This window comes from Chionomys nivalis, chromosome 6 (genome assembly GCF_950005125.1).
Source record: "Chionomys nivalis chromosome 6, mChiNiv1.1, whole genome shotgun sequence".
Taxonomy (NCBI): Eukaryota; Metazoa; Chordata; class Mammalia; order Rodentia; family Cricetidae; genus Chionomys; species Chionomys nivalis.
The window spans coordinates 100449017-100472668 of record NC_080091.1 but is presented as its reverse complement, the minus strand read 5'-3'; the positions used below and the strand labels follow the sequence as shown (position 1 = coordinate 100472668).

Below are 23652 nucleotides of genomic sequence, written 5' to 3'. Positions count from 1 at the left end.
GACATAATTACACAGATTCTGGCATTGATTTTAAATATATATGCTTCATTCAGATTTGCCGATAATTCAGTTAGAATAGGCCTAAATTGGTGATCACAAAACCCTATAGCCAAATCGATAATAGAAACAAGAAGACTGTGTGTGTGTGTGTGTGTGTGTGTGTGTGTGTTACTTAAGTCATGGTGAGAAATGCCAGAAAGGAATTACAGACGAGTCTTATCCATATGCACAAAGGAAATCCTGGAGGGATCTCTCGTAATCAATATCCTAAGCCTAACTCACATCATCATTATGATTACCTTGTCGCTTAATGACAGGCTATGCTCTGAGGAATGCATCATTAAGCAAGCCTGTCGTTATGCCGATATCACAGTGTGCTTACACAAGGCCAGGCGGCATCCATCAGTTCTTGACTGTGGCCTCCGTACAATCAAGATGATTAATAAGCAAGAGAGTTGTATGACATTCTTGCTGGCAAACCACAACATACTGTTTTATAGTAAATGGTTAGAGGAAGGACACTCTAAAATAGCAATAAAAAGAGTAGTATATTAATAATATAAACCATGCGCTGTATCACTAAGACAGCTAACATTGAAACTCTACCCCAAATAATCCTATTTATGACCTACTTACGTGCGGTCTCTACCACAGCTTCCGGACACAGGTCCATAAAACCAAAACGCAACTATTTCAGATTTCTTAAGAATACTTTTTTATTTCCCCTCTAACTCCCTCCGGCCCCTCACATTTCCTTTTTTCATGTCCTCCTTATTAATTCTATTTTTTTAAACGCACTAAGTCCAATTAGCACTGACGTCTGCACATGGTGTGGGGCCCAGCGCCCAAAGCACAGGCAACCTAACAGCAGTCACAGCCCTAAAACAAAAGTGGCCCCAGTCCCAGAAGCCATTCTTTGCCCGCAGCCAGTCCTGCTTCAGCGCCCTTGCTTGCCAGTACCTCAGGAGGGGTAGAGCCCCGGGAGCCACTCTCCATTCTACAGTAAGTTCGCTGGCCGGACAGTGAGCAGGCGCGGCTGCCTCGTCGTGTCTAGAAGACGGGTGCCGTTCTCCGTCCTCCCGCATGATTCTTTCACTCCCTCTCCCTTGCTGCTTCCTGAGCTGTGGTGCGGACGGGTTGACATAAAAGTCCCCGCTTGGAACACTCAGTCACGTGTTCTCAGCACTCGGACCGGCATCTAATGTACAAACAAGTTTTGGAATTACTGGGCTCAGTAGCTCCTTATTTTAGTTCTTGAAACAGTATGGCCTTGGATTCCCGCTTCTGATATCCAAATATACTTGAATTATAAGTGTGAGCACATACACGCGCGCGCGCACGCACACACACACAGAGGCACACACACATACACTTTTTAAAGTGTATAACTTGCAGGGGATATTGGGTGAGATAGTGCTAAGAATGATCCCAGGAATGTAACTCTTATGGGAGATAGTGATGTCACCACTTGTTTCTTTACCATGATGTCAACATGTTTTCTTGGTCACAGGGTACAGCAAATGTGTCCTGATTGGCCATGACTGGGGAGGCATGATTGCCTGGCTGATTGCCATCTGCTACCCTGAGATGATAATGAAGCTCATTGTCATTAACTTCCCACACCCGAGCGTGTTTACAGGTGAGTTCAAACTTTATTAAACCACCTAGTTCCCTATCACCACTGACGTTTTGGATTAAAAACAGCAAAGTTTGGTTATCGTAATCTTTTAATGATTGAGTGAAGCCTGGTCATGGTGGTTCCCATCTGTAATCTCAGCCCTTGGAAGTCTGGGACAGAAAGTTCAAGGCCAGCTTGAGCTACACAGTGAGACTCTGCCTCAAAGATAGGTAATAAATAAATCAATCACTAGATAAATAAATAAAGTGAACCAACTAAGCCGAGATGGCACATGATACATGATGGCAGATACCTTAATTTATTTGTTTGGTTTTTCAGACAGGGCCTTACATTGTAGCTCAGGCTGACCTAAGCCCAGCTCTGACGTGTGTGTGTGTGTGTGTGTGTGTGAGCGCGCGTGTGTGTCTCTGCGTGTGTGTGTGATTGTGCGTGGGGGGAAATCAAGCCCAGGTCTCTACAATTGCTAGTGAGGCACTCTATCACTGAACTACAAGGCCAGCCTAATACTTTGCTTTAAACTTTCCTGGAAAAAAAATGTAAGAAATTTTAGCTTCTTATTTTCTTGTATAATTTCCTTTTTTTTGGACACCATTTCACTTAACTTGGAGAGGACCTAGGGAGGAAATGCTGGCAGTGCTTTGAACGTCACACATCCTGGCAAAAAGAAATTCTCCTCTTTCCTGGGTGCCTTAGCTGTTGAACGCAAATCTATTTCTAATTCTCAACGGTTTGACCTCATGACCTCAGGACTTCTTTATTCTCTTAAAATCATTAAAGACCTCGGGGAGACTCTGTTTACCTGTTATATCTATAAGTGGTTACTACTTAGGAACTTAAAACTGGGATAATTAAAATATATTTATATATCCATTAGTTTTAAAAATTTATTGCAGGTTCACATAAACACTGCAATTTGATGAAAACTAAGTAGACTATACAAAAGGACTAATACACTAAACAAGAATTAGTGAAAAGAATGTTGTTTCAAATTTTACAAATCTTCTAATTCTGGCATAACAGAAGACAGCAGCTCTCTTCTCTGCATCTGCCTCCAGTCTGTTTGCGATATGTTCCTAGAGCAGAAGAGAGAGAAGAAATCTGGGCGCACACAAATTTGCCAGCACCCCGTCTTCTTTCACTGGTCCATGTGCACTCCCACTCCCAAATTCATGGCCCCTTCTTCTTTTTCCTTTTTTCTTTTTTGTTTATTTCTTTATTTAATTTTTTTTTCATTTTACATACCAACCCTAGTTCCTCCGCCCATTCTCTTACCTCCCACCTCTTCCCATCCCACCCATCTACTCTTCAGAGGGGGTAAGGCCTTCCTTGGGGAGTCAAGGAAGTCCGCCATAACAAGTTGAGGCAGGACCAAGGACCCCCCCCCCTACACACACACACACACACTTGTATCAAGGCTGAGCAAGAAAGACAAATATTTGTACTCATAAGTGGATTTTAGGGTGTGCGTGGGGATCTTGTTCTAAACACAAGTTTTATCGTGTTTAATAGGAAAGACTCGTATTTGATGTTTCTTACAACCCCATCAAGAATTTGCAGACAATATGCCTGGATTTGTTTTCCAGTTAAATTGGTCAATTAATCAGTTAAATTGATTTCTCTTGATTTAAGTGAAAAAAGTTTCACCTTCACAAAAAAAGGTAGCATAGCAGTAGTACCGTTACCATCAAACGGTGTTCCTAAGACTCCCAGACACGTGAGTATAGTTACAAAATGAGAAATAAAATCACATCTCCGTAGCAAGATGGAGCTCAATACCAGGTCAGATAAACACTCCCCATTCCTGTGGTTAGCGCCTCCTGATTGTCTTGCCACGCCTACCGAATCAGGCTCCTCCCCCACTCATTTCCGGAACACCAGCCACGCCTTCCTTCTGCTTCTTGCAGATGTCAACCCCAGGACCCCTTTGGCTGTTCTTGGATGCCCTTGCGAGATTTATGCAAAGCTGGCTCCCTCTCACCATGGAACACGAAGCCCACCCGCCACAGGCCACGTTGAGAGCCTTCTCTGGCCACCTCTCTTGATCTCCCCACCCTCTCCCACTATCACTCTTGTTACCTTGTTCTGTTTTCCTTACGCTGTGCAGGGCTGGGGTTTGAACCCAGAGCCATGTGCACGTTAGACAAAGCGCTCTGCTAATTATTAGCAAGGGCACAGAGAAACCACCAGACTGGACAACTCCGAGGGCAAAAAGAAAGGTTTATTGGGGACCAAACTTTCAATGCTACCTCTGGGGTGTGTGTGTGTGTGTGTGTGTGTGTGTGTGTGTGTGTGTGTGTGTGGTGGGGTGGACAGAGAGAAGAAAAGATGTCACAAAGCAAGCAGGCTTTATACGACAGTGTGTGATGGCGGGTAGTCTTTGAGCTGATTGGCCTGTTTGGACTGACTTTGCCCAGGGAAGTCGATCTTTGGGGGCAGGTGAAGGGGGGTTCCTGGTAAACAGATCCCTGATTTCAGTCTTTCATTTTGTTTTTCAAGGCTGGGTTTCTCTGAAACTGTGGAGCCTGTCCTGGAACTCACTCTGTAGGCCAGTGTTCCGGCGTAAATGAAAGGCAGACGAAAATTATAATAAAATATTCAGCTTTAATTAGGGAAAGACTCACAGAACCGAAGTTCCAGAGGAGAACAGGAAAGCAGAAGAAGGGGCAGCTGGGAGCACGCCCATAAGTAAAAAATATCCTCGGGGGACCCCGCCCCCTGCTAGCAAGGTGATTGGCTGGGTCTTCCCTTACAGGCCAGGCTGGCTTTGAACTCACAGAGATCCGCCTGCCTCTAGAGAAGGCTCAGCCTTTAAAGGCAAGGCTCACATCCAAAAATATAACAGTCTTTTCTTTACCCAGTAACAATCCTTCTGTTTACCAAGCCAAAGCCCTTCTGTGTAGGACATTGTCACCAGCACTGCCATTTTGAGGGCCACACTTTGGGCCTCACACCACCTGCACCACTGACCATGGTGCAATTTTAAGATGTTTTCTCTGCAGAAGACCCGCCCCCCATCTCCTTATCTGTTCCCTGATAAACCCCTGACTTACAGTTGATTCAAAAACTGTCATTGATTGAGTAATTTTCTAGATACATGAATAAAGGTGTAGGAAATGATCCAGTTCCTATTGAGGGTCAGAAATAAAGACTTCAGTCTGAATCTGTCTAGAAGAAAACTCCTTTAAATAATGGGATACTGCATCACCATAGATTCCTAAGCAAATTGTTAGGTGTAGGATCATGACCTCAGAGGTCAAGCAGGAAGTCAAGCAGCGTAGTCCCGCCTCCCTGCTGAGTGAAAGCTTCTTAGGGAGGAACTTCCTTTTTGTTTAAGGAGTACACATTTTCTTTCTTTTCTTTTTTTTTTTTTAAATATTTTTTATGGTTTATTTAACTTTATTTTATGTGCATTGGTGTGAAGGTGTCAGATCCCCTGCAACTGGATCTTCAGACAGTTGTGAGCTGTCATGTGGGTGCTGGGCTAAACACTGGAAATGCCAACCAAAATAAAAGAACAAGGGTGTACGGGAAAACTGTGCTTTCTTTAGTGGGATTGCCTGCAAAGTGAAATTGGTGTAAGATGTTCCCTCAATAGTAACTAATTTACAGCTCCTGGATGATGTCTAACACAGCACTTTAATTTCAGACTACATACTGCGGCACCCCGCCCAGCTGCTCAGATCTAGCTTTTATTACTTCTTCCAAATACCATGGTTCCCAGAATTTATGTTCTCAATTAATGATTTCAAGGTAAGTCAAACAAATACTTTATTATCATTATCGTTTTTGACAAATATTTTTAATGAAAATTCATCTTTAAGAATGAAAACTGAAATTAGAATATTAATTATTAGATGTCTTAGTTACTTACTGTTCTATTGCTGAGAAGGGACACCACTACCAAGACGACTTATAAGACAGCAACGAATTGGGGGTTCTTTTAGTTTCAGAGACCCAGTCCATTTTCATTGTGGCAGAGAGCATCGTGGTAGATAGGCAGGCAGGCATGGTACCAGAGCGTAGCTGAGAGCTCATATCTGTAGGAAGAGAAAGAGAGACTGGGCGTGGTATGGGCTTTGAGACCTTACAACCCATCTCATAGAGATAACCTACTTCAACAATAACAAGGCCTTAGCTCCTAATCCTTCCAAAATCAGACCCTCCAACTGGGGACCAAGATTCCAACATACGAGTCTATGGGACCATTCTCAGTTAAACCACACAGTAGGATTAAGGATGTTCTCTCGGGTTTCCTTATGTCTGTATCTCTATTGTTGTGTTTGGACCCCTGGACATCAACTGTGCAGGAGCTTGTCCTGTTCCTGTCTAGGAGTCTTCATCTACTTGTTTTCTCCACCAGTTAAAGAATGAAAAGCAGGAAAAAAAGTCTTGAACAAGAGGAGTATCAGCAGAGAAATCTCAAACACAGCAAACAAGCAGAGACAACCAGCAGCTGAAGGAAGGCATTTATTAGACATGAGGAAACACACAGTAAAACGACAATGGGGAAACCAAGAACTCAGTCTCTTCTTGAGCACGGGGCTTTTAAGTCACTGAAAGGTCTCCCTCCCCTGATTTGGGGTTGGTCAGTCTGAAGAAGAAAGACAGGATGGCTAACTGGCCCACAATAGTTGTGTAAGCGTGTGCTGATGTGGCCATGAACTAATGGAGACAGTCCATCAGGGGCCCTGCCGGCGTGAGAAAAGTCCTCGAGGCCTTTGTTTTAAACTGCCAGGCCTTTGTATCCAGTCGGGAAGATGAAGGAGAAGCTGGTTATACTTTTGTTACCAGCATGGCCCTTCCCTCTGTAAGTCTTTTAGGGAATCTGCTCAAGTCCCGGTCCTGTCCTTCATTATAGGGGGCATCTCTCCACCTCTGACGGAGAAGAAGGCACTGTGAGTTCAAGAGAGAGAGATTGACAGCAGCAGAAATGGAAGCCCCGAAAAGAAAGGAAAGCCACACACAGAGCAGTACTGGATATTGCTCCCAGGAGTTAGCGGACCATATACTCAGGTGTCTTAGGAACTTGTGGAATGCTTCTCTGATGTCTCAAACAGTGTTAGCTGTTGGGGAAATTTTTTTAAAGTAATAATAATATGACTGGAAATAATCCCATGTATAACTTTGACAAGTGAGGGACCTTTGCTGAGGTTGCGTGAGGTTCTGGAGCTTTGAAAATGCTAAATACATCTAACTACTGAAATGCACCCCAGTCAATAAGGGCCTTTGAAAATACACCACTCTGATACCACTATCAAACCTAGCCAAACGAATAGCAACCCCTCAATATCGTGTAATATGTGTTCAAATTTCCTTCAAGATTTCACTTGTCTTGATATACTTCATTTGTCTGAACCAAATAAGGGCCACAGGTATTATATTTAGTTGTTATGTTGATTTATTTGCTTTTCTTCCCTCTTCTCTTCTCTCCCCTCTGCTTCCCCCTCCCTTCTTCCTTTTATTTTTTAAGAGATTCATTATATTTCCCAAGCTGTTTTTAAATTTTGGGGCTCAAGAAATCTTCGTCCTCCTTGGTAGCTGGGACGACAGGATCTGGCCAACATATCCAGCTGCTATGACTTTTAAAATTGTTTCAAGTTCCTTGTTTCTTTGCTTTTCTCTTAATGGGGATGGTTGCACACATCTGTAATCCGAGCACTCGGGAGGCAAAGACGGAGTACCACTTTGAGGGGGGAGTGTGGCGGGCAGAGGGTGGCGGGCGGAGGGTGGCAGAGGGCAGAGGGCAGCAGAGGGCAGAGGCAGTTAAGACTACCACAAATCTGAGTCCTGCCTGGTCCACACAGTGAGTGCCAATCCGGTCAGATCCTGTCTTAATAAACTAACAAGCAAACTTGAAGTTGAAGCAATTAGGTTGCTCGCCCTGAGGGAGGATGCCTAGTTGGGATTTCCTAACTGCTTCCATGTGGTGCTGTTCCACTTGACCCTATAGCCCTGGTTTTTCCTACTTTATAGACGCTGGCTGATCTAGAGGCTTAGTTATATTGGATTTTAATTTGATAGGGATTTTCAGAAGGCAGTACTATACATTTCTTTGTAAATCCTCTCAGCAAAACCTGTTATATTTGGTTGTCTCTATTTTACTTACACTGTGCCCCTGAGCCATTAGCCCAGTCCAGTCACAACTTCCTGGCACTCTGCCAAATTTACATTGCTATTGATCATGTAGTTTTATTATTTCAGTACAGTATGCAAAATGATAATTTTCTAATTCTGTCATTCTTTCTGTTTTTATCAAGTGGAACTTTTCACATCTTTTGATGATTTTTAAATAAAAAATAGCCGGATGGATGTTCCATGCAATGAGTATATATTTGACATGCCAATAACTACCAGTCATTATTGTTTTTGAGGTCCATATTATTCAACAGGAGCCAAGTGGGAGTCCCCAAATCTTGGTTCTTGTGTCTCTGTTATATAATCACTTAAAATGATGATAGTTCATATTTAACTTAGGAATCTGTTACTTCCTGTCCCAGTATGGAATCATCCGTCTGCCTAAGAAATTGTTATTCCATCTAGTGGGAAGTGGTATTTCAGACCACAGTTTGGATGTCAAGGTGATCATTTTATGGGGCTTCTGTAAGCAGAGATTGCTTGTTCATTTCCCAGCCGCCCATAAAATAATCACACAAAAACTATATTAACTGCAACACTGTTTGGCCAACAACCCAGGCGTATTTCTAGCTAACCCTTTTATCTTAAATTAATCCATTTCTATTATTCTGTGTATCATCACAAGGCTGTTCTGGCATCTTTCTCCTTTGGCAGCTGCATGGCGTCTCCTTGACTCCACCTATTCTCACTCTCTCTCTCTGTTCTGATTTCCCACCTGGCTTTACTCTGCTAAGCCATTGGCCCAAACAGCTTTATTCATCAACCAATAAAAGCAATGCATATACAGAAGACTTCCCACTTCAGGTTTCTAGATACTTTTATCAGACAGAATTTGTTTATAGTGTTTAGAAAGAAGAAATGACTCATGAAATCTTGCTTGTATTTCTAAAGCAAACTTAAGACAGGATTTTAACTAACTTCTCTGATACTATATAAAACATTTGTATTGTTCCATGTTAGGGCTTAGACAAAGCACATTCAGAGCAGTCTTGCTTGTCTGTCTGTCCATCTACCCTGCTCGCTCCCTCTCTCATAGGCGACCATTTAATTTGTTTATTTATTTTTGTAAACCATAACCTAGCCTATAATGCACACGTTTCTATGTAAACAGTTGTAAATGTCAATGTTGTGAATCATTCAGGAAAGAGATCAAGAAAGAATAAGGCCACTTGCAAAGAGGATATACGTTAACTGTTCTTCTAATTTCAACTAAGCTGTGTGGGTTTTTTTAGATAACTTAATTACAGCATTTCTCCCTTCCTTCCTCACTCCACTCCCTCTGTATGCCTCTCCCACTCCTTGAAATGTTTGGTCTCTTTTTCACTACCATGTATGTACATACATCTATCTTGCTGGCTATAACCTATTCATTCCATATAACGTTATTGTTTGTGTGTTTGTGGAGCTGACCATTTGGCGCTGGACAACCATTGGTGTGCTCTTTTCTAGGGAAGAACCATTTCTCTCACTCCCAGCTCTCCTCGGTTGCCTGGAGTTCTTTGAGTAGGGTGAGGTCTTGTGGCCTTTTCCCTTACTAGCTGGCTCGGCCATTGGTGTCATCCTTGTTCAGCTCATGTTAAAGCAGTCACATTGGTGAGACATTGTGTGTAGCTTCTGTGTTACTAGAAAACACAACCTCACAGCAAACTCCCTGACCCTCCGGCTCTTACAGTCTTTCTGCCTTCTCTTTGACAATGTTCTCTGAGCCTTGGATGTGGACATATTTTGTAGATGTATCCCCTGGGACTGGGCTCCATAACTCTGCATTTTGATTGGTTGTGATGTTCTGAAGTGGCCTCTGTCTGCTTCAGAGAGAAGTTTCCTTGATGAAGCATGAAGACTGTGTATACTATCTGTGGGTGTAAGGACGAACATCGATGCGTTGTTGCTAGGGATTATGCTGGCTTAGTAAATTAGAAGTTGTAGGTCCTCCGTCAAAAACCATGGCTTCACTAGCTTAACTGAATAGTAACGAGGTTTCCAGTTGCTGAACAGGTCTTAAGTCCAATTAGAGAGCAGCTGGTTACCACCAAGGTGTGTGCGCCATCATTGCACCCACCATGACATACCAATCCTTAATGTGGTTCCTACATGCCACAGCTGGGTAGAACTGCTGGCACTTCCCTCCTTTGGACATCTGCATGGTGCCTGCTGGGACCATGAAAGCTACATCTCAGGGAGGGAGAATTCAGTTCAGTTCAGGCTCAGGGGTCTCTGTGCCATGTTTCTGAAGTATATGGTGTCTTCTGCACCAAGGATTTATCTTCCACCTTTTGGCAACAACCAAGGGCAACAGCAAAAGCCTGAGTGATTTGGGAATCTCTTAGACTGAAAAGAAGGTGTCTCAAGTTTGGTATTGGGATTTTTGTGAGGTGGTCTTTGGCTCTTGGAGGAAGCATTGTCAATCAAAATCTAAATATATGTGTATGTTTATATATATGTAAACGTCTATATTTACATGTATATAATACATGGGGTTACATGTATTATAGATTTTATTGTTTAGGTAAATAGTTAATAGTATGATTCTTTGCATCTTTATTGTTAATTTATTCACCTCCCTCCCCCTTCCCTGAAGAACACCTCCTTTCCCATTTTCCTATCAGATCACCTCTAGCCTGCTATTCCCCCTCTATTGCTTCCCAGCCTCCTATCCTAGCAATGGTCCTGTTTACTTTCCTGGTTTCTTAGCTACTATATACTCACATCTGATGATTTAGAGCTAGGAGTCTCCAGTAAGAGAGAACATCTGATGTTTGTCTTTTTGAGTCTGTGTTACCTCATTCATTGGGATTTTTTCTAGTTCCATCAGTTCTTTTGTGTGTGTGCATATGTGTGTGTGTGTGGTAGGAAAGTAAATAAAAATTCAATTGATAGTGGAAATGTAAAACCTTAGTTGAAGCCCCAGGGCTTCAGAAGGTGCGTTCTAACTATATAGAAGTTCACCAAAATATATAGTTTGAGACTGGGAAAGTGTTTGTTTTAGCGTCTACCTTACTCTAGCCAAGAGAAGCTTTATTTGTGAGTTTATCACAGAAAGTGATTATTTTTCTTACACAGTGAGCAGTGGTAGACAATGGGTCCTGTGTTGTACCATAGTGTTCTGTTTATTTTGTTCCTCTTCTCACTCAGTAGTAGCCTAGCAATTACTCCCGGGAAACACAGAGACAGCCTCCATCTTTACCTGTGGTGCTCAGAGCACTTTGTACACTACCGTGTGACTGTACTAGAACTTATTCAACAAATCCTCAATTGATGGGGATTGAGTTTTCCTGCTCATTTTCAAATAATGTGATTAATCACCTGATATATAATGGCATCTCACATTTTTGCAAGGATGTTTGTGTAGAAATATTTACATTAGAAACCGATCCATTGTTATTATTTGTGTGTGTGGTGGATGTGAAGGGGAGAGAATGACGTGCGTTAGTCGGTTTTCTTACCAGGTGTGACTGGGACTCGGACCCTGGCTGTCAGGTGCTGTGCACTCAAAAGTGATGGTATAGAATGGTGCACTCAGAAGTGATGGTATAGAATGGTGCACTCAGAAGTGATGGTATACAATGGTGCACTCAGAAGTGATGGTATACAATGGTGCACTCAGAAGTGATGGTATACAATGGTGCACTCAGAAGTGATGGTATACAATGGTGCACTCAGAAGTGATGGTATACAATGGTGCACTCAGAAGTGATGGTATACAATGGTGCACTCAGAAGTGATGGTATACAATGGTGCACTCAGAAGTGATGGTATACAATGGTGCACTCAGAAGTGATGGTATACAATGGTGCACTCAGAAGTGATGGTATACAATGGTGCACTCAGAAGTGATGGTATACAATGGTGCACTCAGAAGTGATGGTATACAATGGTGCACTCAGAAGTGATGGTATACAATGGTGCACTCAGAAGTGATGGTATACAATGGTGCACTCAGAAGTGATGGTATACAATGGTGCACTCAGAAGTGATGGTATACAATGGTGCACTCAGAAGTGATGGTATACAATGGTGCACTCAGAAGTGATGGTATACAATGGTGCACTCAGAAGTGATGGTATACAATGGTGCACTCAGAAGTGATGGTATACAATGGTGCACTCAGAAGTGATGGTATACAATGGTGCACTCAGAAGTGATGGTATACAATGGTGCACTCAGAAGTGATGGTATACAATGGTGCACTCAGAAGTGATAGTATACAATGGCTCCTCCTGACAGGTAGCTGAGTAACTGAAGCAATTCAACAGCTTTCAGTTAGGACTTTAAGAACGCGCGACAAAGCTGACTTGGAAACTCAGCAAACGTGATGACTAACAGTTATTTCTTTAAACTCCACTTCATTCACTTATGAAACTGGTGGGAACTGCGCTATAAACTAAGTTGTGACATAAACTGTGTTTCTTACTCTGGCTTGAATAACTTTGTAAGAAGGACCTTCCTGGTCACTAAGCAGTAGTTGGAATGGTAAGGAAGGCATTTTGGTAGGTGTACTATCTGGCAGGGTCTTATAGAATGTGAATAGGCACCAAGATAGCACACTTTTCAAGAGGATGATATTCACAAAGAGATTGAAAAGTTAGAATAAAAAACCTAACAAAGCAGAAATGTGAAATGCATCAATAGGCAATGAAACCTTGAGATAGAGCAAAAATTAGGAGTTATCACTTCATATAAACTACCATATCCCCAATCAACCACCATATCCCCCCTATTAACTACCATACCACCTCCCCCATTTTTTTGAGACAAGTCTGCATAAAAGTCAGGATGACCTTGACTCACTCGTATACAGAAAAGGTGACCTTGGCCTCTGGTCCTCTTGACTCTACTGAAATGCTGGGGTGACCGGCTTGTGCTGGCTACTGTGCTCGGTGTAAGCAGTACATTTTTGTGCTCGCTGGCCAAGTACTCTACCAACTGAGCTACGCTGTCAGCCCCAGATCCCGCTAAAGTGAGAGATTCAGTTTATTGTTAGACAACTGACATTTTTAAATTCCTCTCTCTTGGCTTCAATCAGGCTCTGAAGCACCTGTTCACCAGCCGGAGCACTGGCATCGGAAGGAGAGGACGTCGGCTGACCGCGGACGATCTGGAAGCCTACATTTATGTCTTTTCGCAGCCCGGGGCCCTGAGTGGCCCAATTAACCATTATCGAAACATTTTCAAGTCAGTATAATTTCTCTTGCATTAAGTAAAATAGTTCAATTTAAAGAGATAATATTTATTTTATTTTAAATTAAATGTACCCCTTATTCCCCAGATACATCACATTCTCTCTCTCTCTCTCTCTCTCTCTCTCTCTCTCTCTCTCTCTCTCCCTCTCCCTCTCTCTCTCTCTCTCTCTCTCTCTCTCTCTCTCTCTCTCTCTCTGTGTGTGTGTGTGTGTGTGTGTATGTGTGTGATGGTGATGTGTTCATACCCTACAGTGCCCATATGGCAGGGAGAAGACAACCTTGGGTGTCAGTCTCTTCTGTCTCTCTGTCTCTCTGTCTCTCTCTGTCTCTCTGTCTCTCTCTCTTTCTCTCTCTCTCTGTGTATAATAGTGCTCATACTCTACAGAGCCCATGTGGCAGAGAGAAGACAATCTGTGGGAGAGGGGGGTCGTTCTTCACCTTCTATCCCTTTGTTGGAAGCTGAGTCTTCGTTTTCTGCTACATAACCCAGACTAACTGAGCCATGAGCTTCCAGGGACTCCACACGGAAACGCTGGGCTTGCAGGTTTATTCTACTTGCTGACCTGAACTCGGGGCCTCACACTTGTATAGCCACTGCTGAGCCATCACCCCAGCCCCAAACACAACATTCTATTTCTTTCATAGAAATTGGTTTTGTTTTATTTTGTTTTCTGAGGCAGGGTTTCTCTGTGAAATAGTCCTGGCTGTCCTGGAACTCGCTTTGTAGACCAAACTGGCCTTGAACTCACAGAGATCTGCCTGCCTCTACCTCCCGAGTGCTGGAATTACAGGTGTGTACCAACACTGTCTTGCTCATAGAAAATTTAAATCATGAAAAAATAGAGAATAATATAATAGATCCCCCATGTGGCCATTGCTTTTAATCCATAATTCTATCCATTTATTCTTTCCTTTTGAGTAGATTCATTTTTATTATATTGCAATGCTCATGTATTAATTCACTCAGGAAACATTTTTAAGAACATTTTATGTCCTGGGCTGTGAACACTCAAGGTGCAATGTTGAGTAAAACAAGACAAGGACCCTGAGCTCACAAATCTTGCCCCATGTAGAGAAAACAGACGTGAAATAAACAGTGGCCTTAAGTCACAAACACACAGAGAAGCTTTCTTTGAAAGGGAGAAAGAGGTGAAAAGTGAGAAAGAGGTGAAAAGTGAGAAAGAGGTGAAAAGTGAGGAGACAATGCTTGAGCAAAGAAGCCAAGTCCAGGCCAAGGCCAGGGGACTGGAAAGAGAAAAGGTGAGAACTAAGGCTGTGTAGGAAGTGGAGATGTGATTTTATGTAGCATGATCAGGGTCCATGTGGCAGCATCGGTCCACGAGGCGGGAGCTCAGGACTGAGAGGACAAGAAGAGCATGGAAGTATTTTCAGTAACTTTAAACCAGGATTTGTGGGGTGGACTACCAACTCAAAAGAGTCAGGAAAAAGGAGAAAGAAGCAGGGAGAGAGACAAAATAAGATAACCCAACAATGGTAGCACCTAGGCATGGTGATGTACGGTGTGCATTCCCAGCTCTGGAAGGGCTGAGGCAGGAGGATCATAAATGCGAGGACAGCCTGGGTTACCCAGTAAGACCATGTCTAAACAGACAACAATCTGAGTATCTCTGTGTCATGGTGTCTTTCTTACCACTTGAGGGAGAGGGTCTCTAAAGTGTCAAGAACTCCCCACACCCAGAAAAGCGCGTTTGAAGTGATGGTGAGAAGAAAGACGCTCTTCTATTTCTGCCCTTTCCGAAACTCTCTGCTTGTTCTCACTGTGACCGCCCACTGGGAAGACCTGCACCCAGGAGAAAGACTGTTATCTCCAGGAGATAGGAAGCCCACGAAAGGCAAAGCTTACGATTTTGTTCATTTGGTTTATGTTGTTATTTTTCTTTAGAGAGTGTCACTGTGTAGCCTTGGTTGGCCCTGTACAGAATTCAGTTTTATGAAAGCTGAAGACAATTGATTTTTGTGAGTGTATGTGCAGGTTGCGTGTTCCTAGTGCTGAAGACAGCCTGGGATGCCCCTTCAGGGCCATGCACCTTTCTTTTTGAGCTTGTTTCTTACTGCATAGCTGGGGCTTGAGGATTAGACCAGACTGGAAAGTCAACAGGCCCTAGAGAACCTCCTGCCCTGGCCTCTACTGGTTATAAATGCAGCTGCCACCCCAGCTTTTACCTGAGGCTGGAGATGCAGGTCAGCTCTTGACTGGTAAACTTTTATTAGATTCCTTTGAGAGTTTGTTTATTTGGTTGCTTGGTTGGTTTTATTTTGTTTTGTTTAGGGGTTTGTTAACTTGTTTTGAGGTCTCAACTTTGGCCCATGCTGCCCTGGAATTCACTATGTAGCCCAGGTCAGCCTTGAACTTGAAGCATTGTCCTGCCTCTTGAGTACTGAGATTGCATTCACCAACACACTCCGCATAATTGGATCAGTCTGACTGCCCAGTGTAGTGATTGATATTTTTCATTATCGCTTCCCAGGGGAGCTTTTAAAGACATTTCCCCCCAAATTACCCTGCCCCATGAAAATTCAGTATGTTTGTGTACTCTGTGCATATTCAGGTTTTATGAATAAAATGTGAGGTTCTTCTACCCTCCCAAGCCCATTTTTACCCCGTCAGTGAGAGATGGCATGTCTCCTGTGAGGGGCACAGCGCCATGCAGTGCTACGGAAGATGTTCTCAGGTCGGTGCGTTTGATCTTTCAGCTGCCTGCCTCTCAAACACCACATGGTGACGACGCCGACGCTGCTCCTGTGGGGAGAGGAAGATGCATTCATGGAGGCCGAGATGGCTGAAGTCACAAAGGTTTACGTTAAAAACTATTTCAGACTCACCGTTTTGTCGGAAGGTAGCCACTGGCTTCAGCAGGACCAACCTGACATAGTGAACAGGCTGATATGGGCATTCCTGAGGGAAGACAGGAGAAGAGAATGACCGTCTCCTGTGAAGAGCCTATAAGGGAATCGCAAAAACCTCCTAAAACTTGTTCATCAATTTACGTTTTATTAGGAAAAATCACCTGTTTTAATATGCTTGATTATAAATAAATATAGTGAAACATGGTATTGAAAAAATCTATGTAATTTTTTCACTATATCTGTACAGAGAAATGCCTGCCTTAAAATTCACAGTTGTACAAAAAGGTAACCAAGGAAAATGGCTCAGGCTTGGCTTCTTGTTTTCTTTGTTATACTAACATGTGGAGCCTTTTACAGACACACGTGAACGTGAGCTGTGCCGTAGGGTGAAAGGCAGATCTGCAATGGAAAACATTTTCATTTCATTGTTAAAACAATGTTTTCTTTACTGGTGTTTTGGCCAATAAAAATCCCATCATTAAATCCTGTGTATTTATAATATATAAAGGAATTTGAATGTAAACTCAGCCAGATGAGTATTTCTAAAAATGTGTCTTAAGTTTATTTATGATGAAGGATTAAACTAATTAAACTGGTACCAGCAACATCAACCAAGTAGAAAAATATCTTTTTACACCTTCAATGCAGTAAGAAATGAATACTATTATTCCTTTATATACTAGAATCCAAGTTTGATAGGACAAGATTCTTAATTTTTATAAATCTGATGTACATCATCTAGAATAAAGGCCTACTGCACTGTAGACATGCAGATAATTTCTTTTTTTCTTTTATTTTTTTATTAATTTTTTTAATTAAAAATTTCTGCCTCCTCCCCGCCTCCCTTTTCCCTCCCTGTCCCCCCACTCCCCACGCCTCACTCCTCTCCCCCCTCCCTCTCCAGTCCAAAGAGCAGTCAGGGTTCCCTGCCCTGTGGGCAGTGCAAGGTCCTCCCCCCTCCATCCAGGTCTACTGAGATAGTGGGGCTGATCTATTAGGAGATCACCAAGGCCAGCTGGACTGGGACTGAAAATGCATGGAATAAAACTGGACTCACTGAATATGGTGGACAATGAGGGCTGATGAGAAGCCAAGGACAATGGCCCTGAGTTTTGATCCTACTGCACGTACTGGCTTTGTGGGAGCCTAGCCGGTTTGGATGTTCACCTTCCTAGACCTGCAGATAATTTCTTAGTGAACAAATGCAGTCTCAAGACCCCAGTAGATCCCAAACTGTAGATGAACCAACCCCTATATGATAAATACCTTTCTCATCTTCATTAAGCCCTCACTGTCTACTGTGTCTATAACTTTTTCAGTCTGAAGTCTGAAAATCAAATTAGTATTGATCTCTTTTTCTCTCATGTTCACAGTACATTTTTTTCATCTGTCATGGAAAACATCCACTTTTTCAATTAAAAGTAGTTCTATGGCTTCACTTCGGCATTTTTGGGGCCATTAGTGAGTGAAGTTAGGTCACACTGGGCAAAGCACAGATCTTATTTACACAAGTGCTGCACACCAGGGCAGCCGATCTGAGAGTGGACAGGACTGAGCCACCTTCGGGCAGACTATCACCAGGTTAGTCAATCTGAGAGTGGAGTGGACAGGGCCACGTTCGGGCAGACCATCCTGGACAGAGATGACTTACATCCCTAGGAGGCAGGAAACTCAATAGTGGGAGATTTTATCACACCACTCAGACTATTGTACAGCTCAAAAGATTTAAGCATTATTTGTGTTTTTCACTGAATATTTTTAAGCCCTGGTGGACCACGAATGAGGGCAGGGACTAACTACCGCAATACCATGTTACAATCAAATACTATCCCACATCAGGCACATGCAATATGAAAGGAAGATGGTGTAATAACTCTTTCTAAGAGCCATATACAGAATGCCATTAAAGCTGAAAGAGGGGCTAAAGAGATGGCTTGGTGGTTAAGAGCAATGGCTGCTCTCCCAGAGGACTGGGGTTCAATTCCCAGCACCCACATGGCAGCTCACAACTGTCTGTGACTCCAGTTCCAGGGGATCTGACACCCTCACTAATGCACATAAAATAAAAATTAGTAAATTATTTTTCTAAGAAAAGAAAGCTGACAGAGTAGAAACGACATCATAGAACAGGAAGACACAGAAGAGGGCAGTGCGACTGAAGTCTCTACTGTCCACTGCCTTGGGATGTCCTCTTTGGCAAAGGAGACAGTGATTGGCACTTGAGAAGTCACAGCACCTTAGAGACACTTGCTTCATGACAGATGGTCCCAGTAGTGACAAGAGAGTGTAGAGTGTCCTCGGAATTCTCATTGCCATAGCAACCTCGATGTACAATAAAAACTCAGTTTGTTTATGAACATTTTGTCGGAGCCTCATGACAAAAGTAGAAGGTAGGGCGTAAGCTCTTTCTTTGAAAGACAGGAGAGTAAGTTCTAACAGGTGACTTTGCGGATTCCCCGTGTATAAATGTTGGCACCTGGAAGTGGCCTTCCATGTAGCTCACACCTTGCTTTTGGTATCCATAACACCTAATATATGTCAATAGATGGAAACTCTGGGGCCTAAATTATCATTTTAGTTCTGGGAAAAGGAATCCAAATTAGAAGTTAGCAAACATAGCAGGAACCCTCAATACAACACTCCTGGAGTCTAGAATGCCACCAGGTCTAGAAGAAAGCCCCATTCACACTAGCTGGGCTTCCCTCTTTATGACGTCTCGAGGACAACAGTAACGGAAGGACACGTCCAGGACACTGTTGACACAGCAAAGCCGGTCTTATCTTAATCAAAGCCTTATTACTGGCCAAGTTGATGTTACAGGTTTTTTTCTTCTCATATATTATCAGTTTAGAGTGTTGACTGGTTCGTATTAACTAATATTAACATTGCAAACCTCCATTCCATGACCAATTCTGGCCTATTAGAATTAATGTACTCTAATTTTCCTTTCTAAATTAATTTTCTAAGTGATGGGTTTCACCACGGCATTTCACTCACGTATGTCACACTTTTTCCTCATTCACCCTCCTCCTCTACTCCCACCCCTTTTGCCCCTGCTCCTTCCTGGTCCCCTTCCTTCCCTACAAGGTCCTCTGCTCTCAAGTCACAGGGTCCATTATTCTCTCTTTCCCGCCTCTTCTTAAATTCCTATGTGTGTGGAAAAGTACTCCTAACACAGATGTTTAAGGGGACACTATTCACACTTCTTAGCCTAAAGAGATAGGACCATTGGCCTAACTCAATCAATCTGTAGGGACAAGGGGTGAATCTCACTAGTTTTCAAAGCAGCCCATAGCAATATTACTAGCAATATCACTTAAATTTGAAAGTTGTAATTAGTATTTATTCATTTAAATTAATAAATATAAATTAGTAAATGTATATGATTAGTACCAGACATTGTTATGTGAAATTTCTTTAACCATATATATCAAAACAACACCCCATGATTGTTCTCTTGATGAGATCCTAATTTCCCTGTGGGTCTTTCTTCTAATTTTAAAGGGAATGCATCATTTCCTATTAACCAGAAATTGGCTTTAAGGGTGCTAATCACGTGCAAACAGAAGCAGCACTCGAATGTGGGAGAAGGGTTACTCATAGGCTGAGAAGCAGGCTTCATGGCTCACCTGACGGAGCGCAGACGGACCACAGACACCACCGAGTTGGAAGTGTGGGACAGCGAGTTCGCTGGGGAAGTGAACAGGTCCTTATTCCCACCCGCAGTGGCCAACCCCTTCATACAGCAGACTCACCTCAGTGCTTGGCGCTGGGCCCGCATTATCCTCCTGGGCACCGTGCTGGTACCTGTGCGTGTGTCCTGCATCGCCTTCCTCTTCCTCCTCCTCTGGCCTATGGCCACGCTCTCCACCATTAACTTGCCTACTCGACCTACCAAGCCCATGAAAGGCTGGAGGGAGCATCTGATGAAGCCGGCCCTCCGGTTCTTGTTCCGCGTGACGTTCTTTTTTGCTGGGTTCCTGGTTAAGGTCAAAGGGAAAAAGGCCACCAGAGAAGAGGCCCCCATTTTCGTCACCGCGCCGCACTCCACCTTCTTTGATGCAATCGCCGTTGTTGTGGCAGGGCTCCCTTCCGTGGTCGCTGCGAGCCACAGTGTGCAGATCCCGTTGGCTGGGAAATGTCTCCTGTCCACTCAGCCTGTGCTTGTGAAACGAGAAGATCTGAATTCTAGGAAGACTACCCGGAATGAAATCCTGACTCGAGTGTTATCCAAAATGAAGTGGCCACAGATTCTGATTTTCCCAGAAGGAGTGTGCACCAATCGCTCCTGTCTTATCACTTTTAAACTGGGGGCCTTCTCCCCTGGTGTCCCTGTGCAGCCGGTGCTGCTTAGGTACCCCAACACGGTGGACACGGTGACCTGGACCTGGCAGGGATTCACAGGCGTCCAGGCCTTGATGCTAACTCTGAGTCAGTCCTTCACTTGGGTGGAAGTGGAGTTTATGCCTGTTTATAGCCCAAGTGAGGAAGAAAAGAAAGATCCCATCCTTTTTGCCAACTCAGTCCGAATCAACATGGCAAATGCTTTGAAAATCCCTGTGACGGATCACACTTTCGAAGACTGCAGACTGATGGTTTCTGCTGGTGCCCTTCAACTACCCATGGAAGCTGGTTTGGTGGAATTTACAACCATCAGCCGGAAATTGAAATTAGACTGGGACAATATCCACAAGCACTTGGACAAATATGCCGAGATCGCAGTCGCCTCAAAAGGAGGCAGGATTGGAATTGAAGAGTTTTCAAATTATCTGAAACTCCCAATTTCAGAGCCCCTGAGTCAGCTGTTTTCTCTCTTTGACAGGAATCATGACGGCACCATCGACTTCCGGGAGTATGTGATAGGGCTAACGGTCCTGTGCAACCCTGCCAACACGGAGAAGATTCTGCAAATGTCATTTAAGCTTTTTGATCTTGATGAGGACGGCTACATAACGGAACAAGAGTTAACAACTATTCTCCGGGCAGCGTTCGGAGTGCCAGACCTAGATGTTTCCGTACTCTTTCAGGAGATGGCTGGCAAGGAGTCAGCTCAGGTTTCCTACGTGGCCTTCAGGAAATTTGCCCTAAAGCATCCAGTATATGCCAAGCTATTCAGTTCATACCTAGACCTCCAAGCAGCCTATGTATACAAGCAGTGAAAGTGCATCCACAGCGTTAAAAATGTTCAGGTCGTGTTGGAAAGAGGGGAAGAACTTGTAGGCAGAAACTATGAACAAAATGAAAATTATCGTTTGAGGAAAAGCGTAGACAGAAGTTTCTGTTCCCCATTCCTGCAGCTGCTCAGTCCCAGCAAAAAATAAAGATGTTTATATTAATTATAAACTGTTTGGCTTATTAGCTCAGACTTATCATTAACTAGCACTTACAACTTAACCCATAATTCTTGTCTATGTTTAGTCACATGGCTTGGTACCTTTTCTCAGTGAGGCATTCTCATCTTGCTTCCTCTGCATCTGGCTGGTGACTGACTCTCTGCCTTTCCTCTTCACAGAATTCTCCTAGTCTGGTTGCCCCACCTATACTTCCTGCCTGGGTACTGGCCAATCAGTGTTTTATTAAAACAATACGAGCGACAAATCTTTACAGTGTGCAAGAGCATAATCCCACAGCTTCCCCCTTTTTTCTTTTCAAAACAAGGCCCTGAATCTAATCTCCTTTGTTTAGTTTTTTTTTTCCTAAACATTATCCATAACAGAAAAGGTCAGTGGTTTTTACTCTAAGTGGCACATATACTGTTCTTGGGGAAGAAAGGGTTTATTGACTCATGTTCTGATCACAGCCCATCACTGAGGAAAGCCAGGGCAAGCGCTCCAGCAGGCTCAGAGATGGGAACCAGGGAGGGCAACTGCTTCCTGACTTGAGTGGCTCACGCAGCTTGCTTTCTATACAACCCAGGACCACTGAGAAGGGAGGGACCATTCATAGTGGGCTGGGACTCCCATATCAATCAGAAATCCAGAGAATGCACCCCAGACTTGTCCACAGGCTGGCCTAATGGAATAATTCTTCAGCTGCAGTTCTCGCTTCCCAAATGACTCTGACTTTGTGTCAAGATGGAAGAAACTAACCAACACACATATTTAATTATATTTAAAATATACTTGAGGAATTATTTCAATTAGGCTTTTATAATATCTTTTATTCCCCCTTAAGATAATGCTTGTTGGGCACAACGGTACATGCCTGTAGTCCCATCTACACAACGGCACATACCTGTCGTCCCATCTACACAACGGTACATGCCTGTAGTCCCATCTACACAACGGTACATGCCTGTAGTCCCATCTACACAACGGTACATGCCTGTAGTCCCATCTACACAGAAAGTAGAGGCAGGAGCATGGCTTTGCAACCTAACACATAGACTCGAATTTAAAAAGATTTACAACTGGCTTCTTTTTGGGGTTTCCTTTAAATTGATAATAAGTAGTCCTCAAGTTCCTGTTTTTTTTCATTCTTAAATTATTTTAACAAGACTAAGAACTGTAGATGGAAGACTTTTCTCTCTATGTTGCCCAGTCCCACGGGACTGGTTTCTCTCTACCCACCGGATCCTGCTTGCTAGATCCTGCAGCTGCTATGAAATAACCACTCTGATATTAGTTACAGTTTTTTTGGCCAATGGCTTAGGCTTCTTACTGGTTCACTCTAAGTATAAATTAACCCATTTCTACTAATCTGTATGCTGCCATGAGGCTGTGGCTTTCCGAAGCCAGCATGTTACTCCTTCAGCAGCTACAGGATGTCTCCTCGACTCTGCCCACTCCATCTTTGTTTGGATTTCCTGCCTGGCTTTATTCTGCTAAGCCATTGGCTGAAACAGCTTTATTCATCAACCGATAAAAGCAACACAGAGACAGACAGACATCTCACGTCAAAGAACCTCAACGAGGGGACACTGACTTGCCAGGTATCATCTAATGGCTCCCTGGGACTCCCTATGATTTCTGGTAACATATTTCTTGCCTTTTAACTTTTTAATTGGCAGAGAAAACATACCTAGAAGGCATTAAAGAGACTCTCTATCCTCCTGTAGAGGTATTTGCTCGAGCATATTCAATGTTGCTTTCCTCACACTATCTAGGGCATGAAATCAGTGTACGTGACCACCAACAGAAGAACTGATAATGAAAACACGTGTATACACGTGAAGGCATGGCAAAGAAACCACAGAAATGGCCACTCAATGGTCAGGGGGAAAGCTTTGTGCATGGGGGCAGGGGTAAGAGAGAGAGAAAAGAACAGCTACATGCATCTGGAAGAGCCCAGAACAGAGAGAAAAAGCAGACTGGACATGGCCAGGGTTATCTGCTAGAGAAGAGAGAATAGTCAGGGGCAAGGGAAAAACATCTTGCTTTTATGTAGAGAATGGATGGGTATCTGGGAGGTGCGAAGTCTGTATTGTATATCAGGTACTTGGGAATAGGGAACTGAGGGGGCTGAAGGCTAGCATGGATTTTGATGTGCTGGTGGGTGCTGCAGGTGTGTGCCTACAGAGAACCGCACATCCCAGAGGAGAGGGGGATGACTCCTTTTGATATACAAGGAATCTGTTTAACAAGTTCCTGAGATATTCTGTCTTTAAGAGACAGAAATTTTTCTACAGGCCATCTTGAGCTGAGTCTAGGCTTAATTTTGGACCAAGTCAGTGGGCCTCCTCTTTGGGAGGTGCTTGGGCTATCCTTTGAACCTAACAATAATAAGAGAATTTTATTCAGCTGTAAAAAAATGAAATTATGTAATTTGCTGGTAAATGAACGGAATTGGGAAAATATATATGGCAGTAACTCGGGTTCAGAAAACGAACAC

General features: G+C 43.3%; 2 protein-coding genes across 2 annotated transcripts in view; both read left to right on the top strand.

The window, feature by feature from the left end:
• The window catches only part of Ephx4 (epoxide hydrolase 4), a 28306-nt gene extending 11785 nt beyond the window's left edge, over positions 1–16521 (top strand). Inside the window, exons 4-7 of the mRNA XM_057771725.1 lie at positions 1511–1639; positions 5286–5389; positions 12798–12946; positions 15670–16521. Of these exons, the coding sequence (XP_057627708.1) occupies positions 1511–1639; positions 5286–5389; positions 12798–12946; positions 15670–15898 (611 nt within the window). The 3' untranslated portion in view covers positions 15899–16521. The remainder of the gene's footprint in view (positions 1–1510; positions 1640–5285; positions 5390–12797; positions 12947–15669) is intronic.
• Positions 16522–19442: 2921 nt separating this feature from the next.
• Positions 19443–20981, top strand: LOC130876398 (lysophosphatidylcholine acyltransferase 2B-like). The gene has a single exon (XM_057772905.1). The coding sequence runs from the start codon at positions 19443–19445 to the stop codon at positions 20979–20981; it is 1539 nt and encodes a 512-aa protein (XP_057628888.1).
• Positions 20982–23652: the final 2671 nt, after the last annotated feature.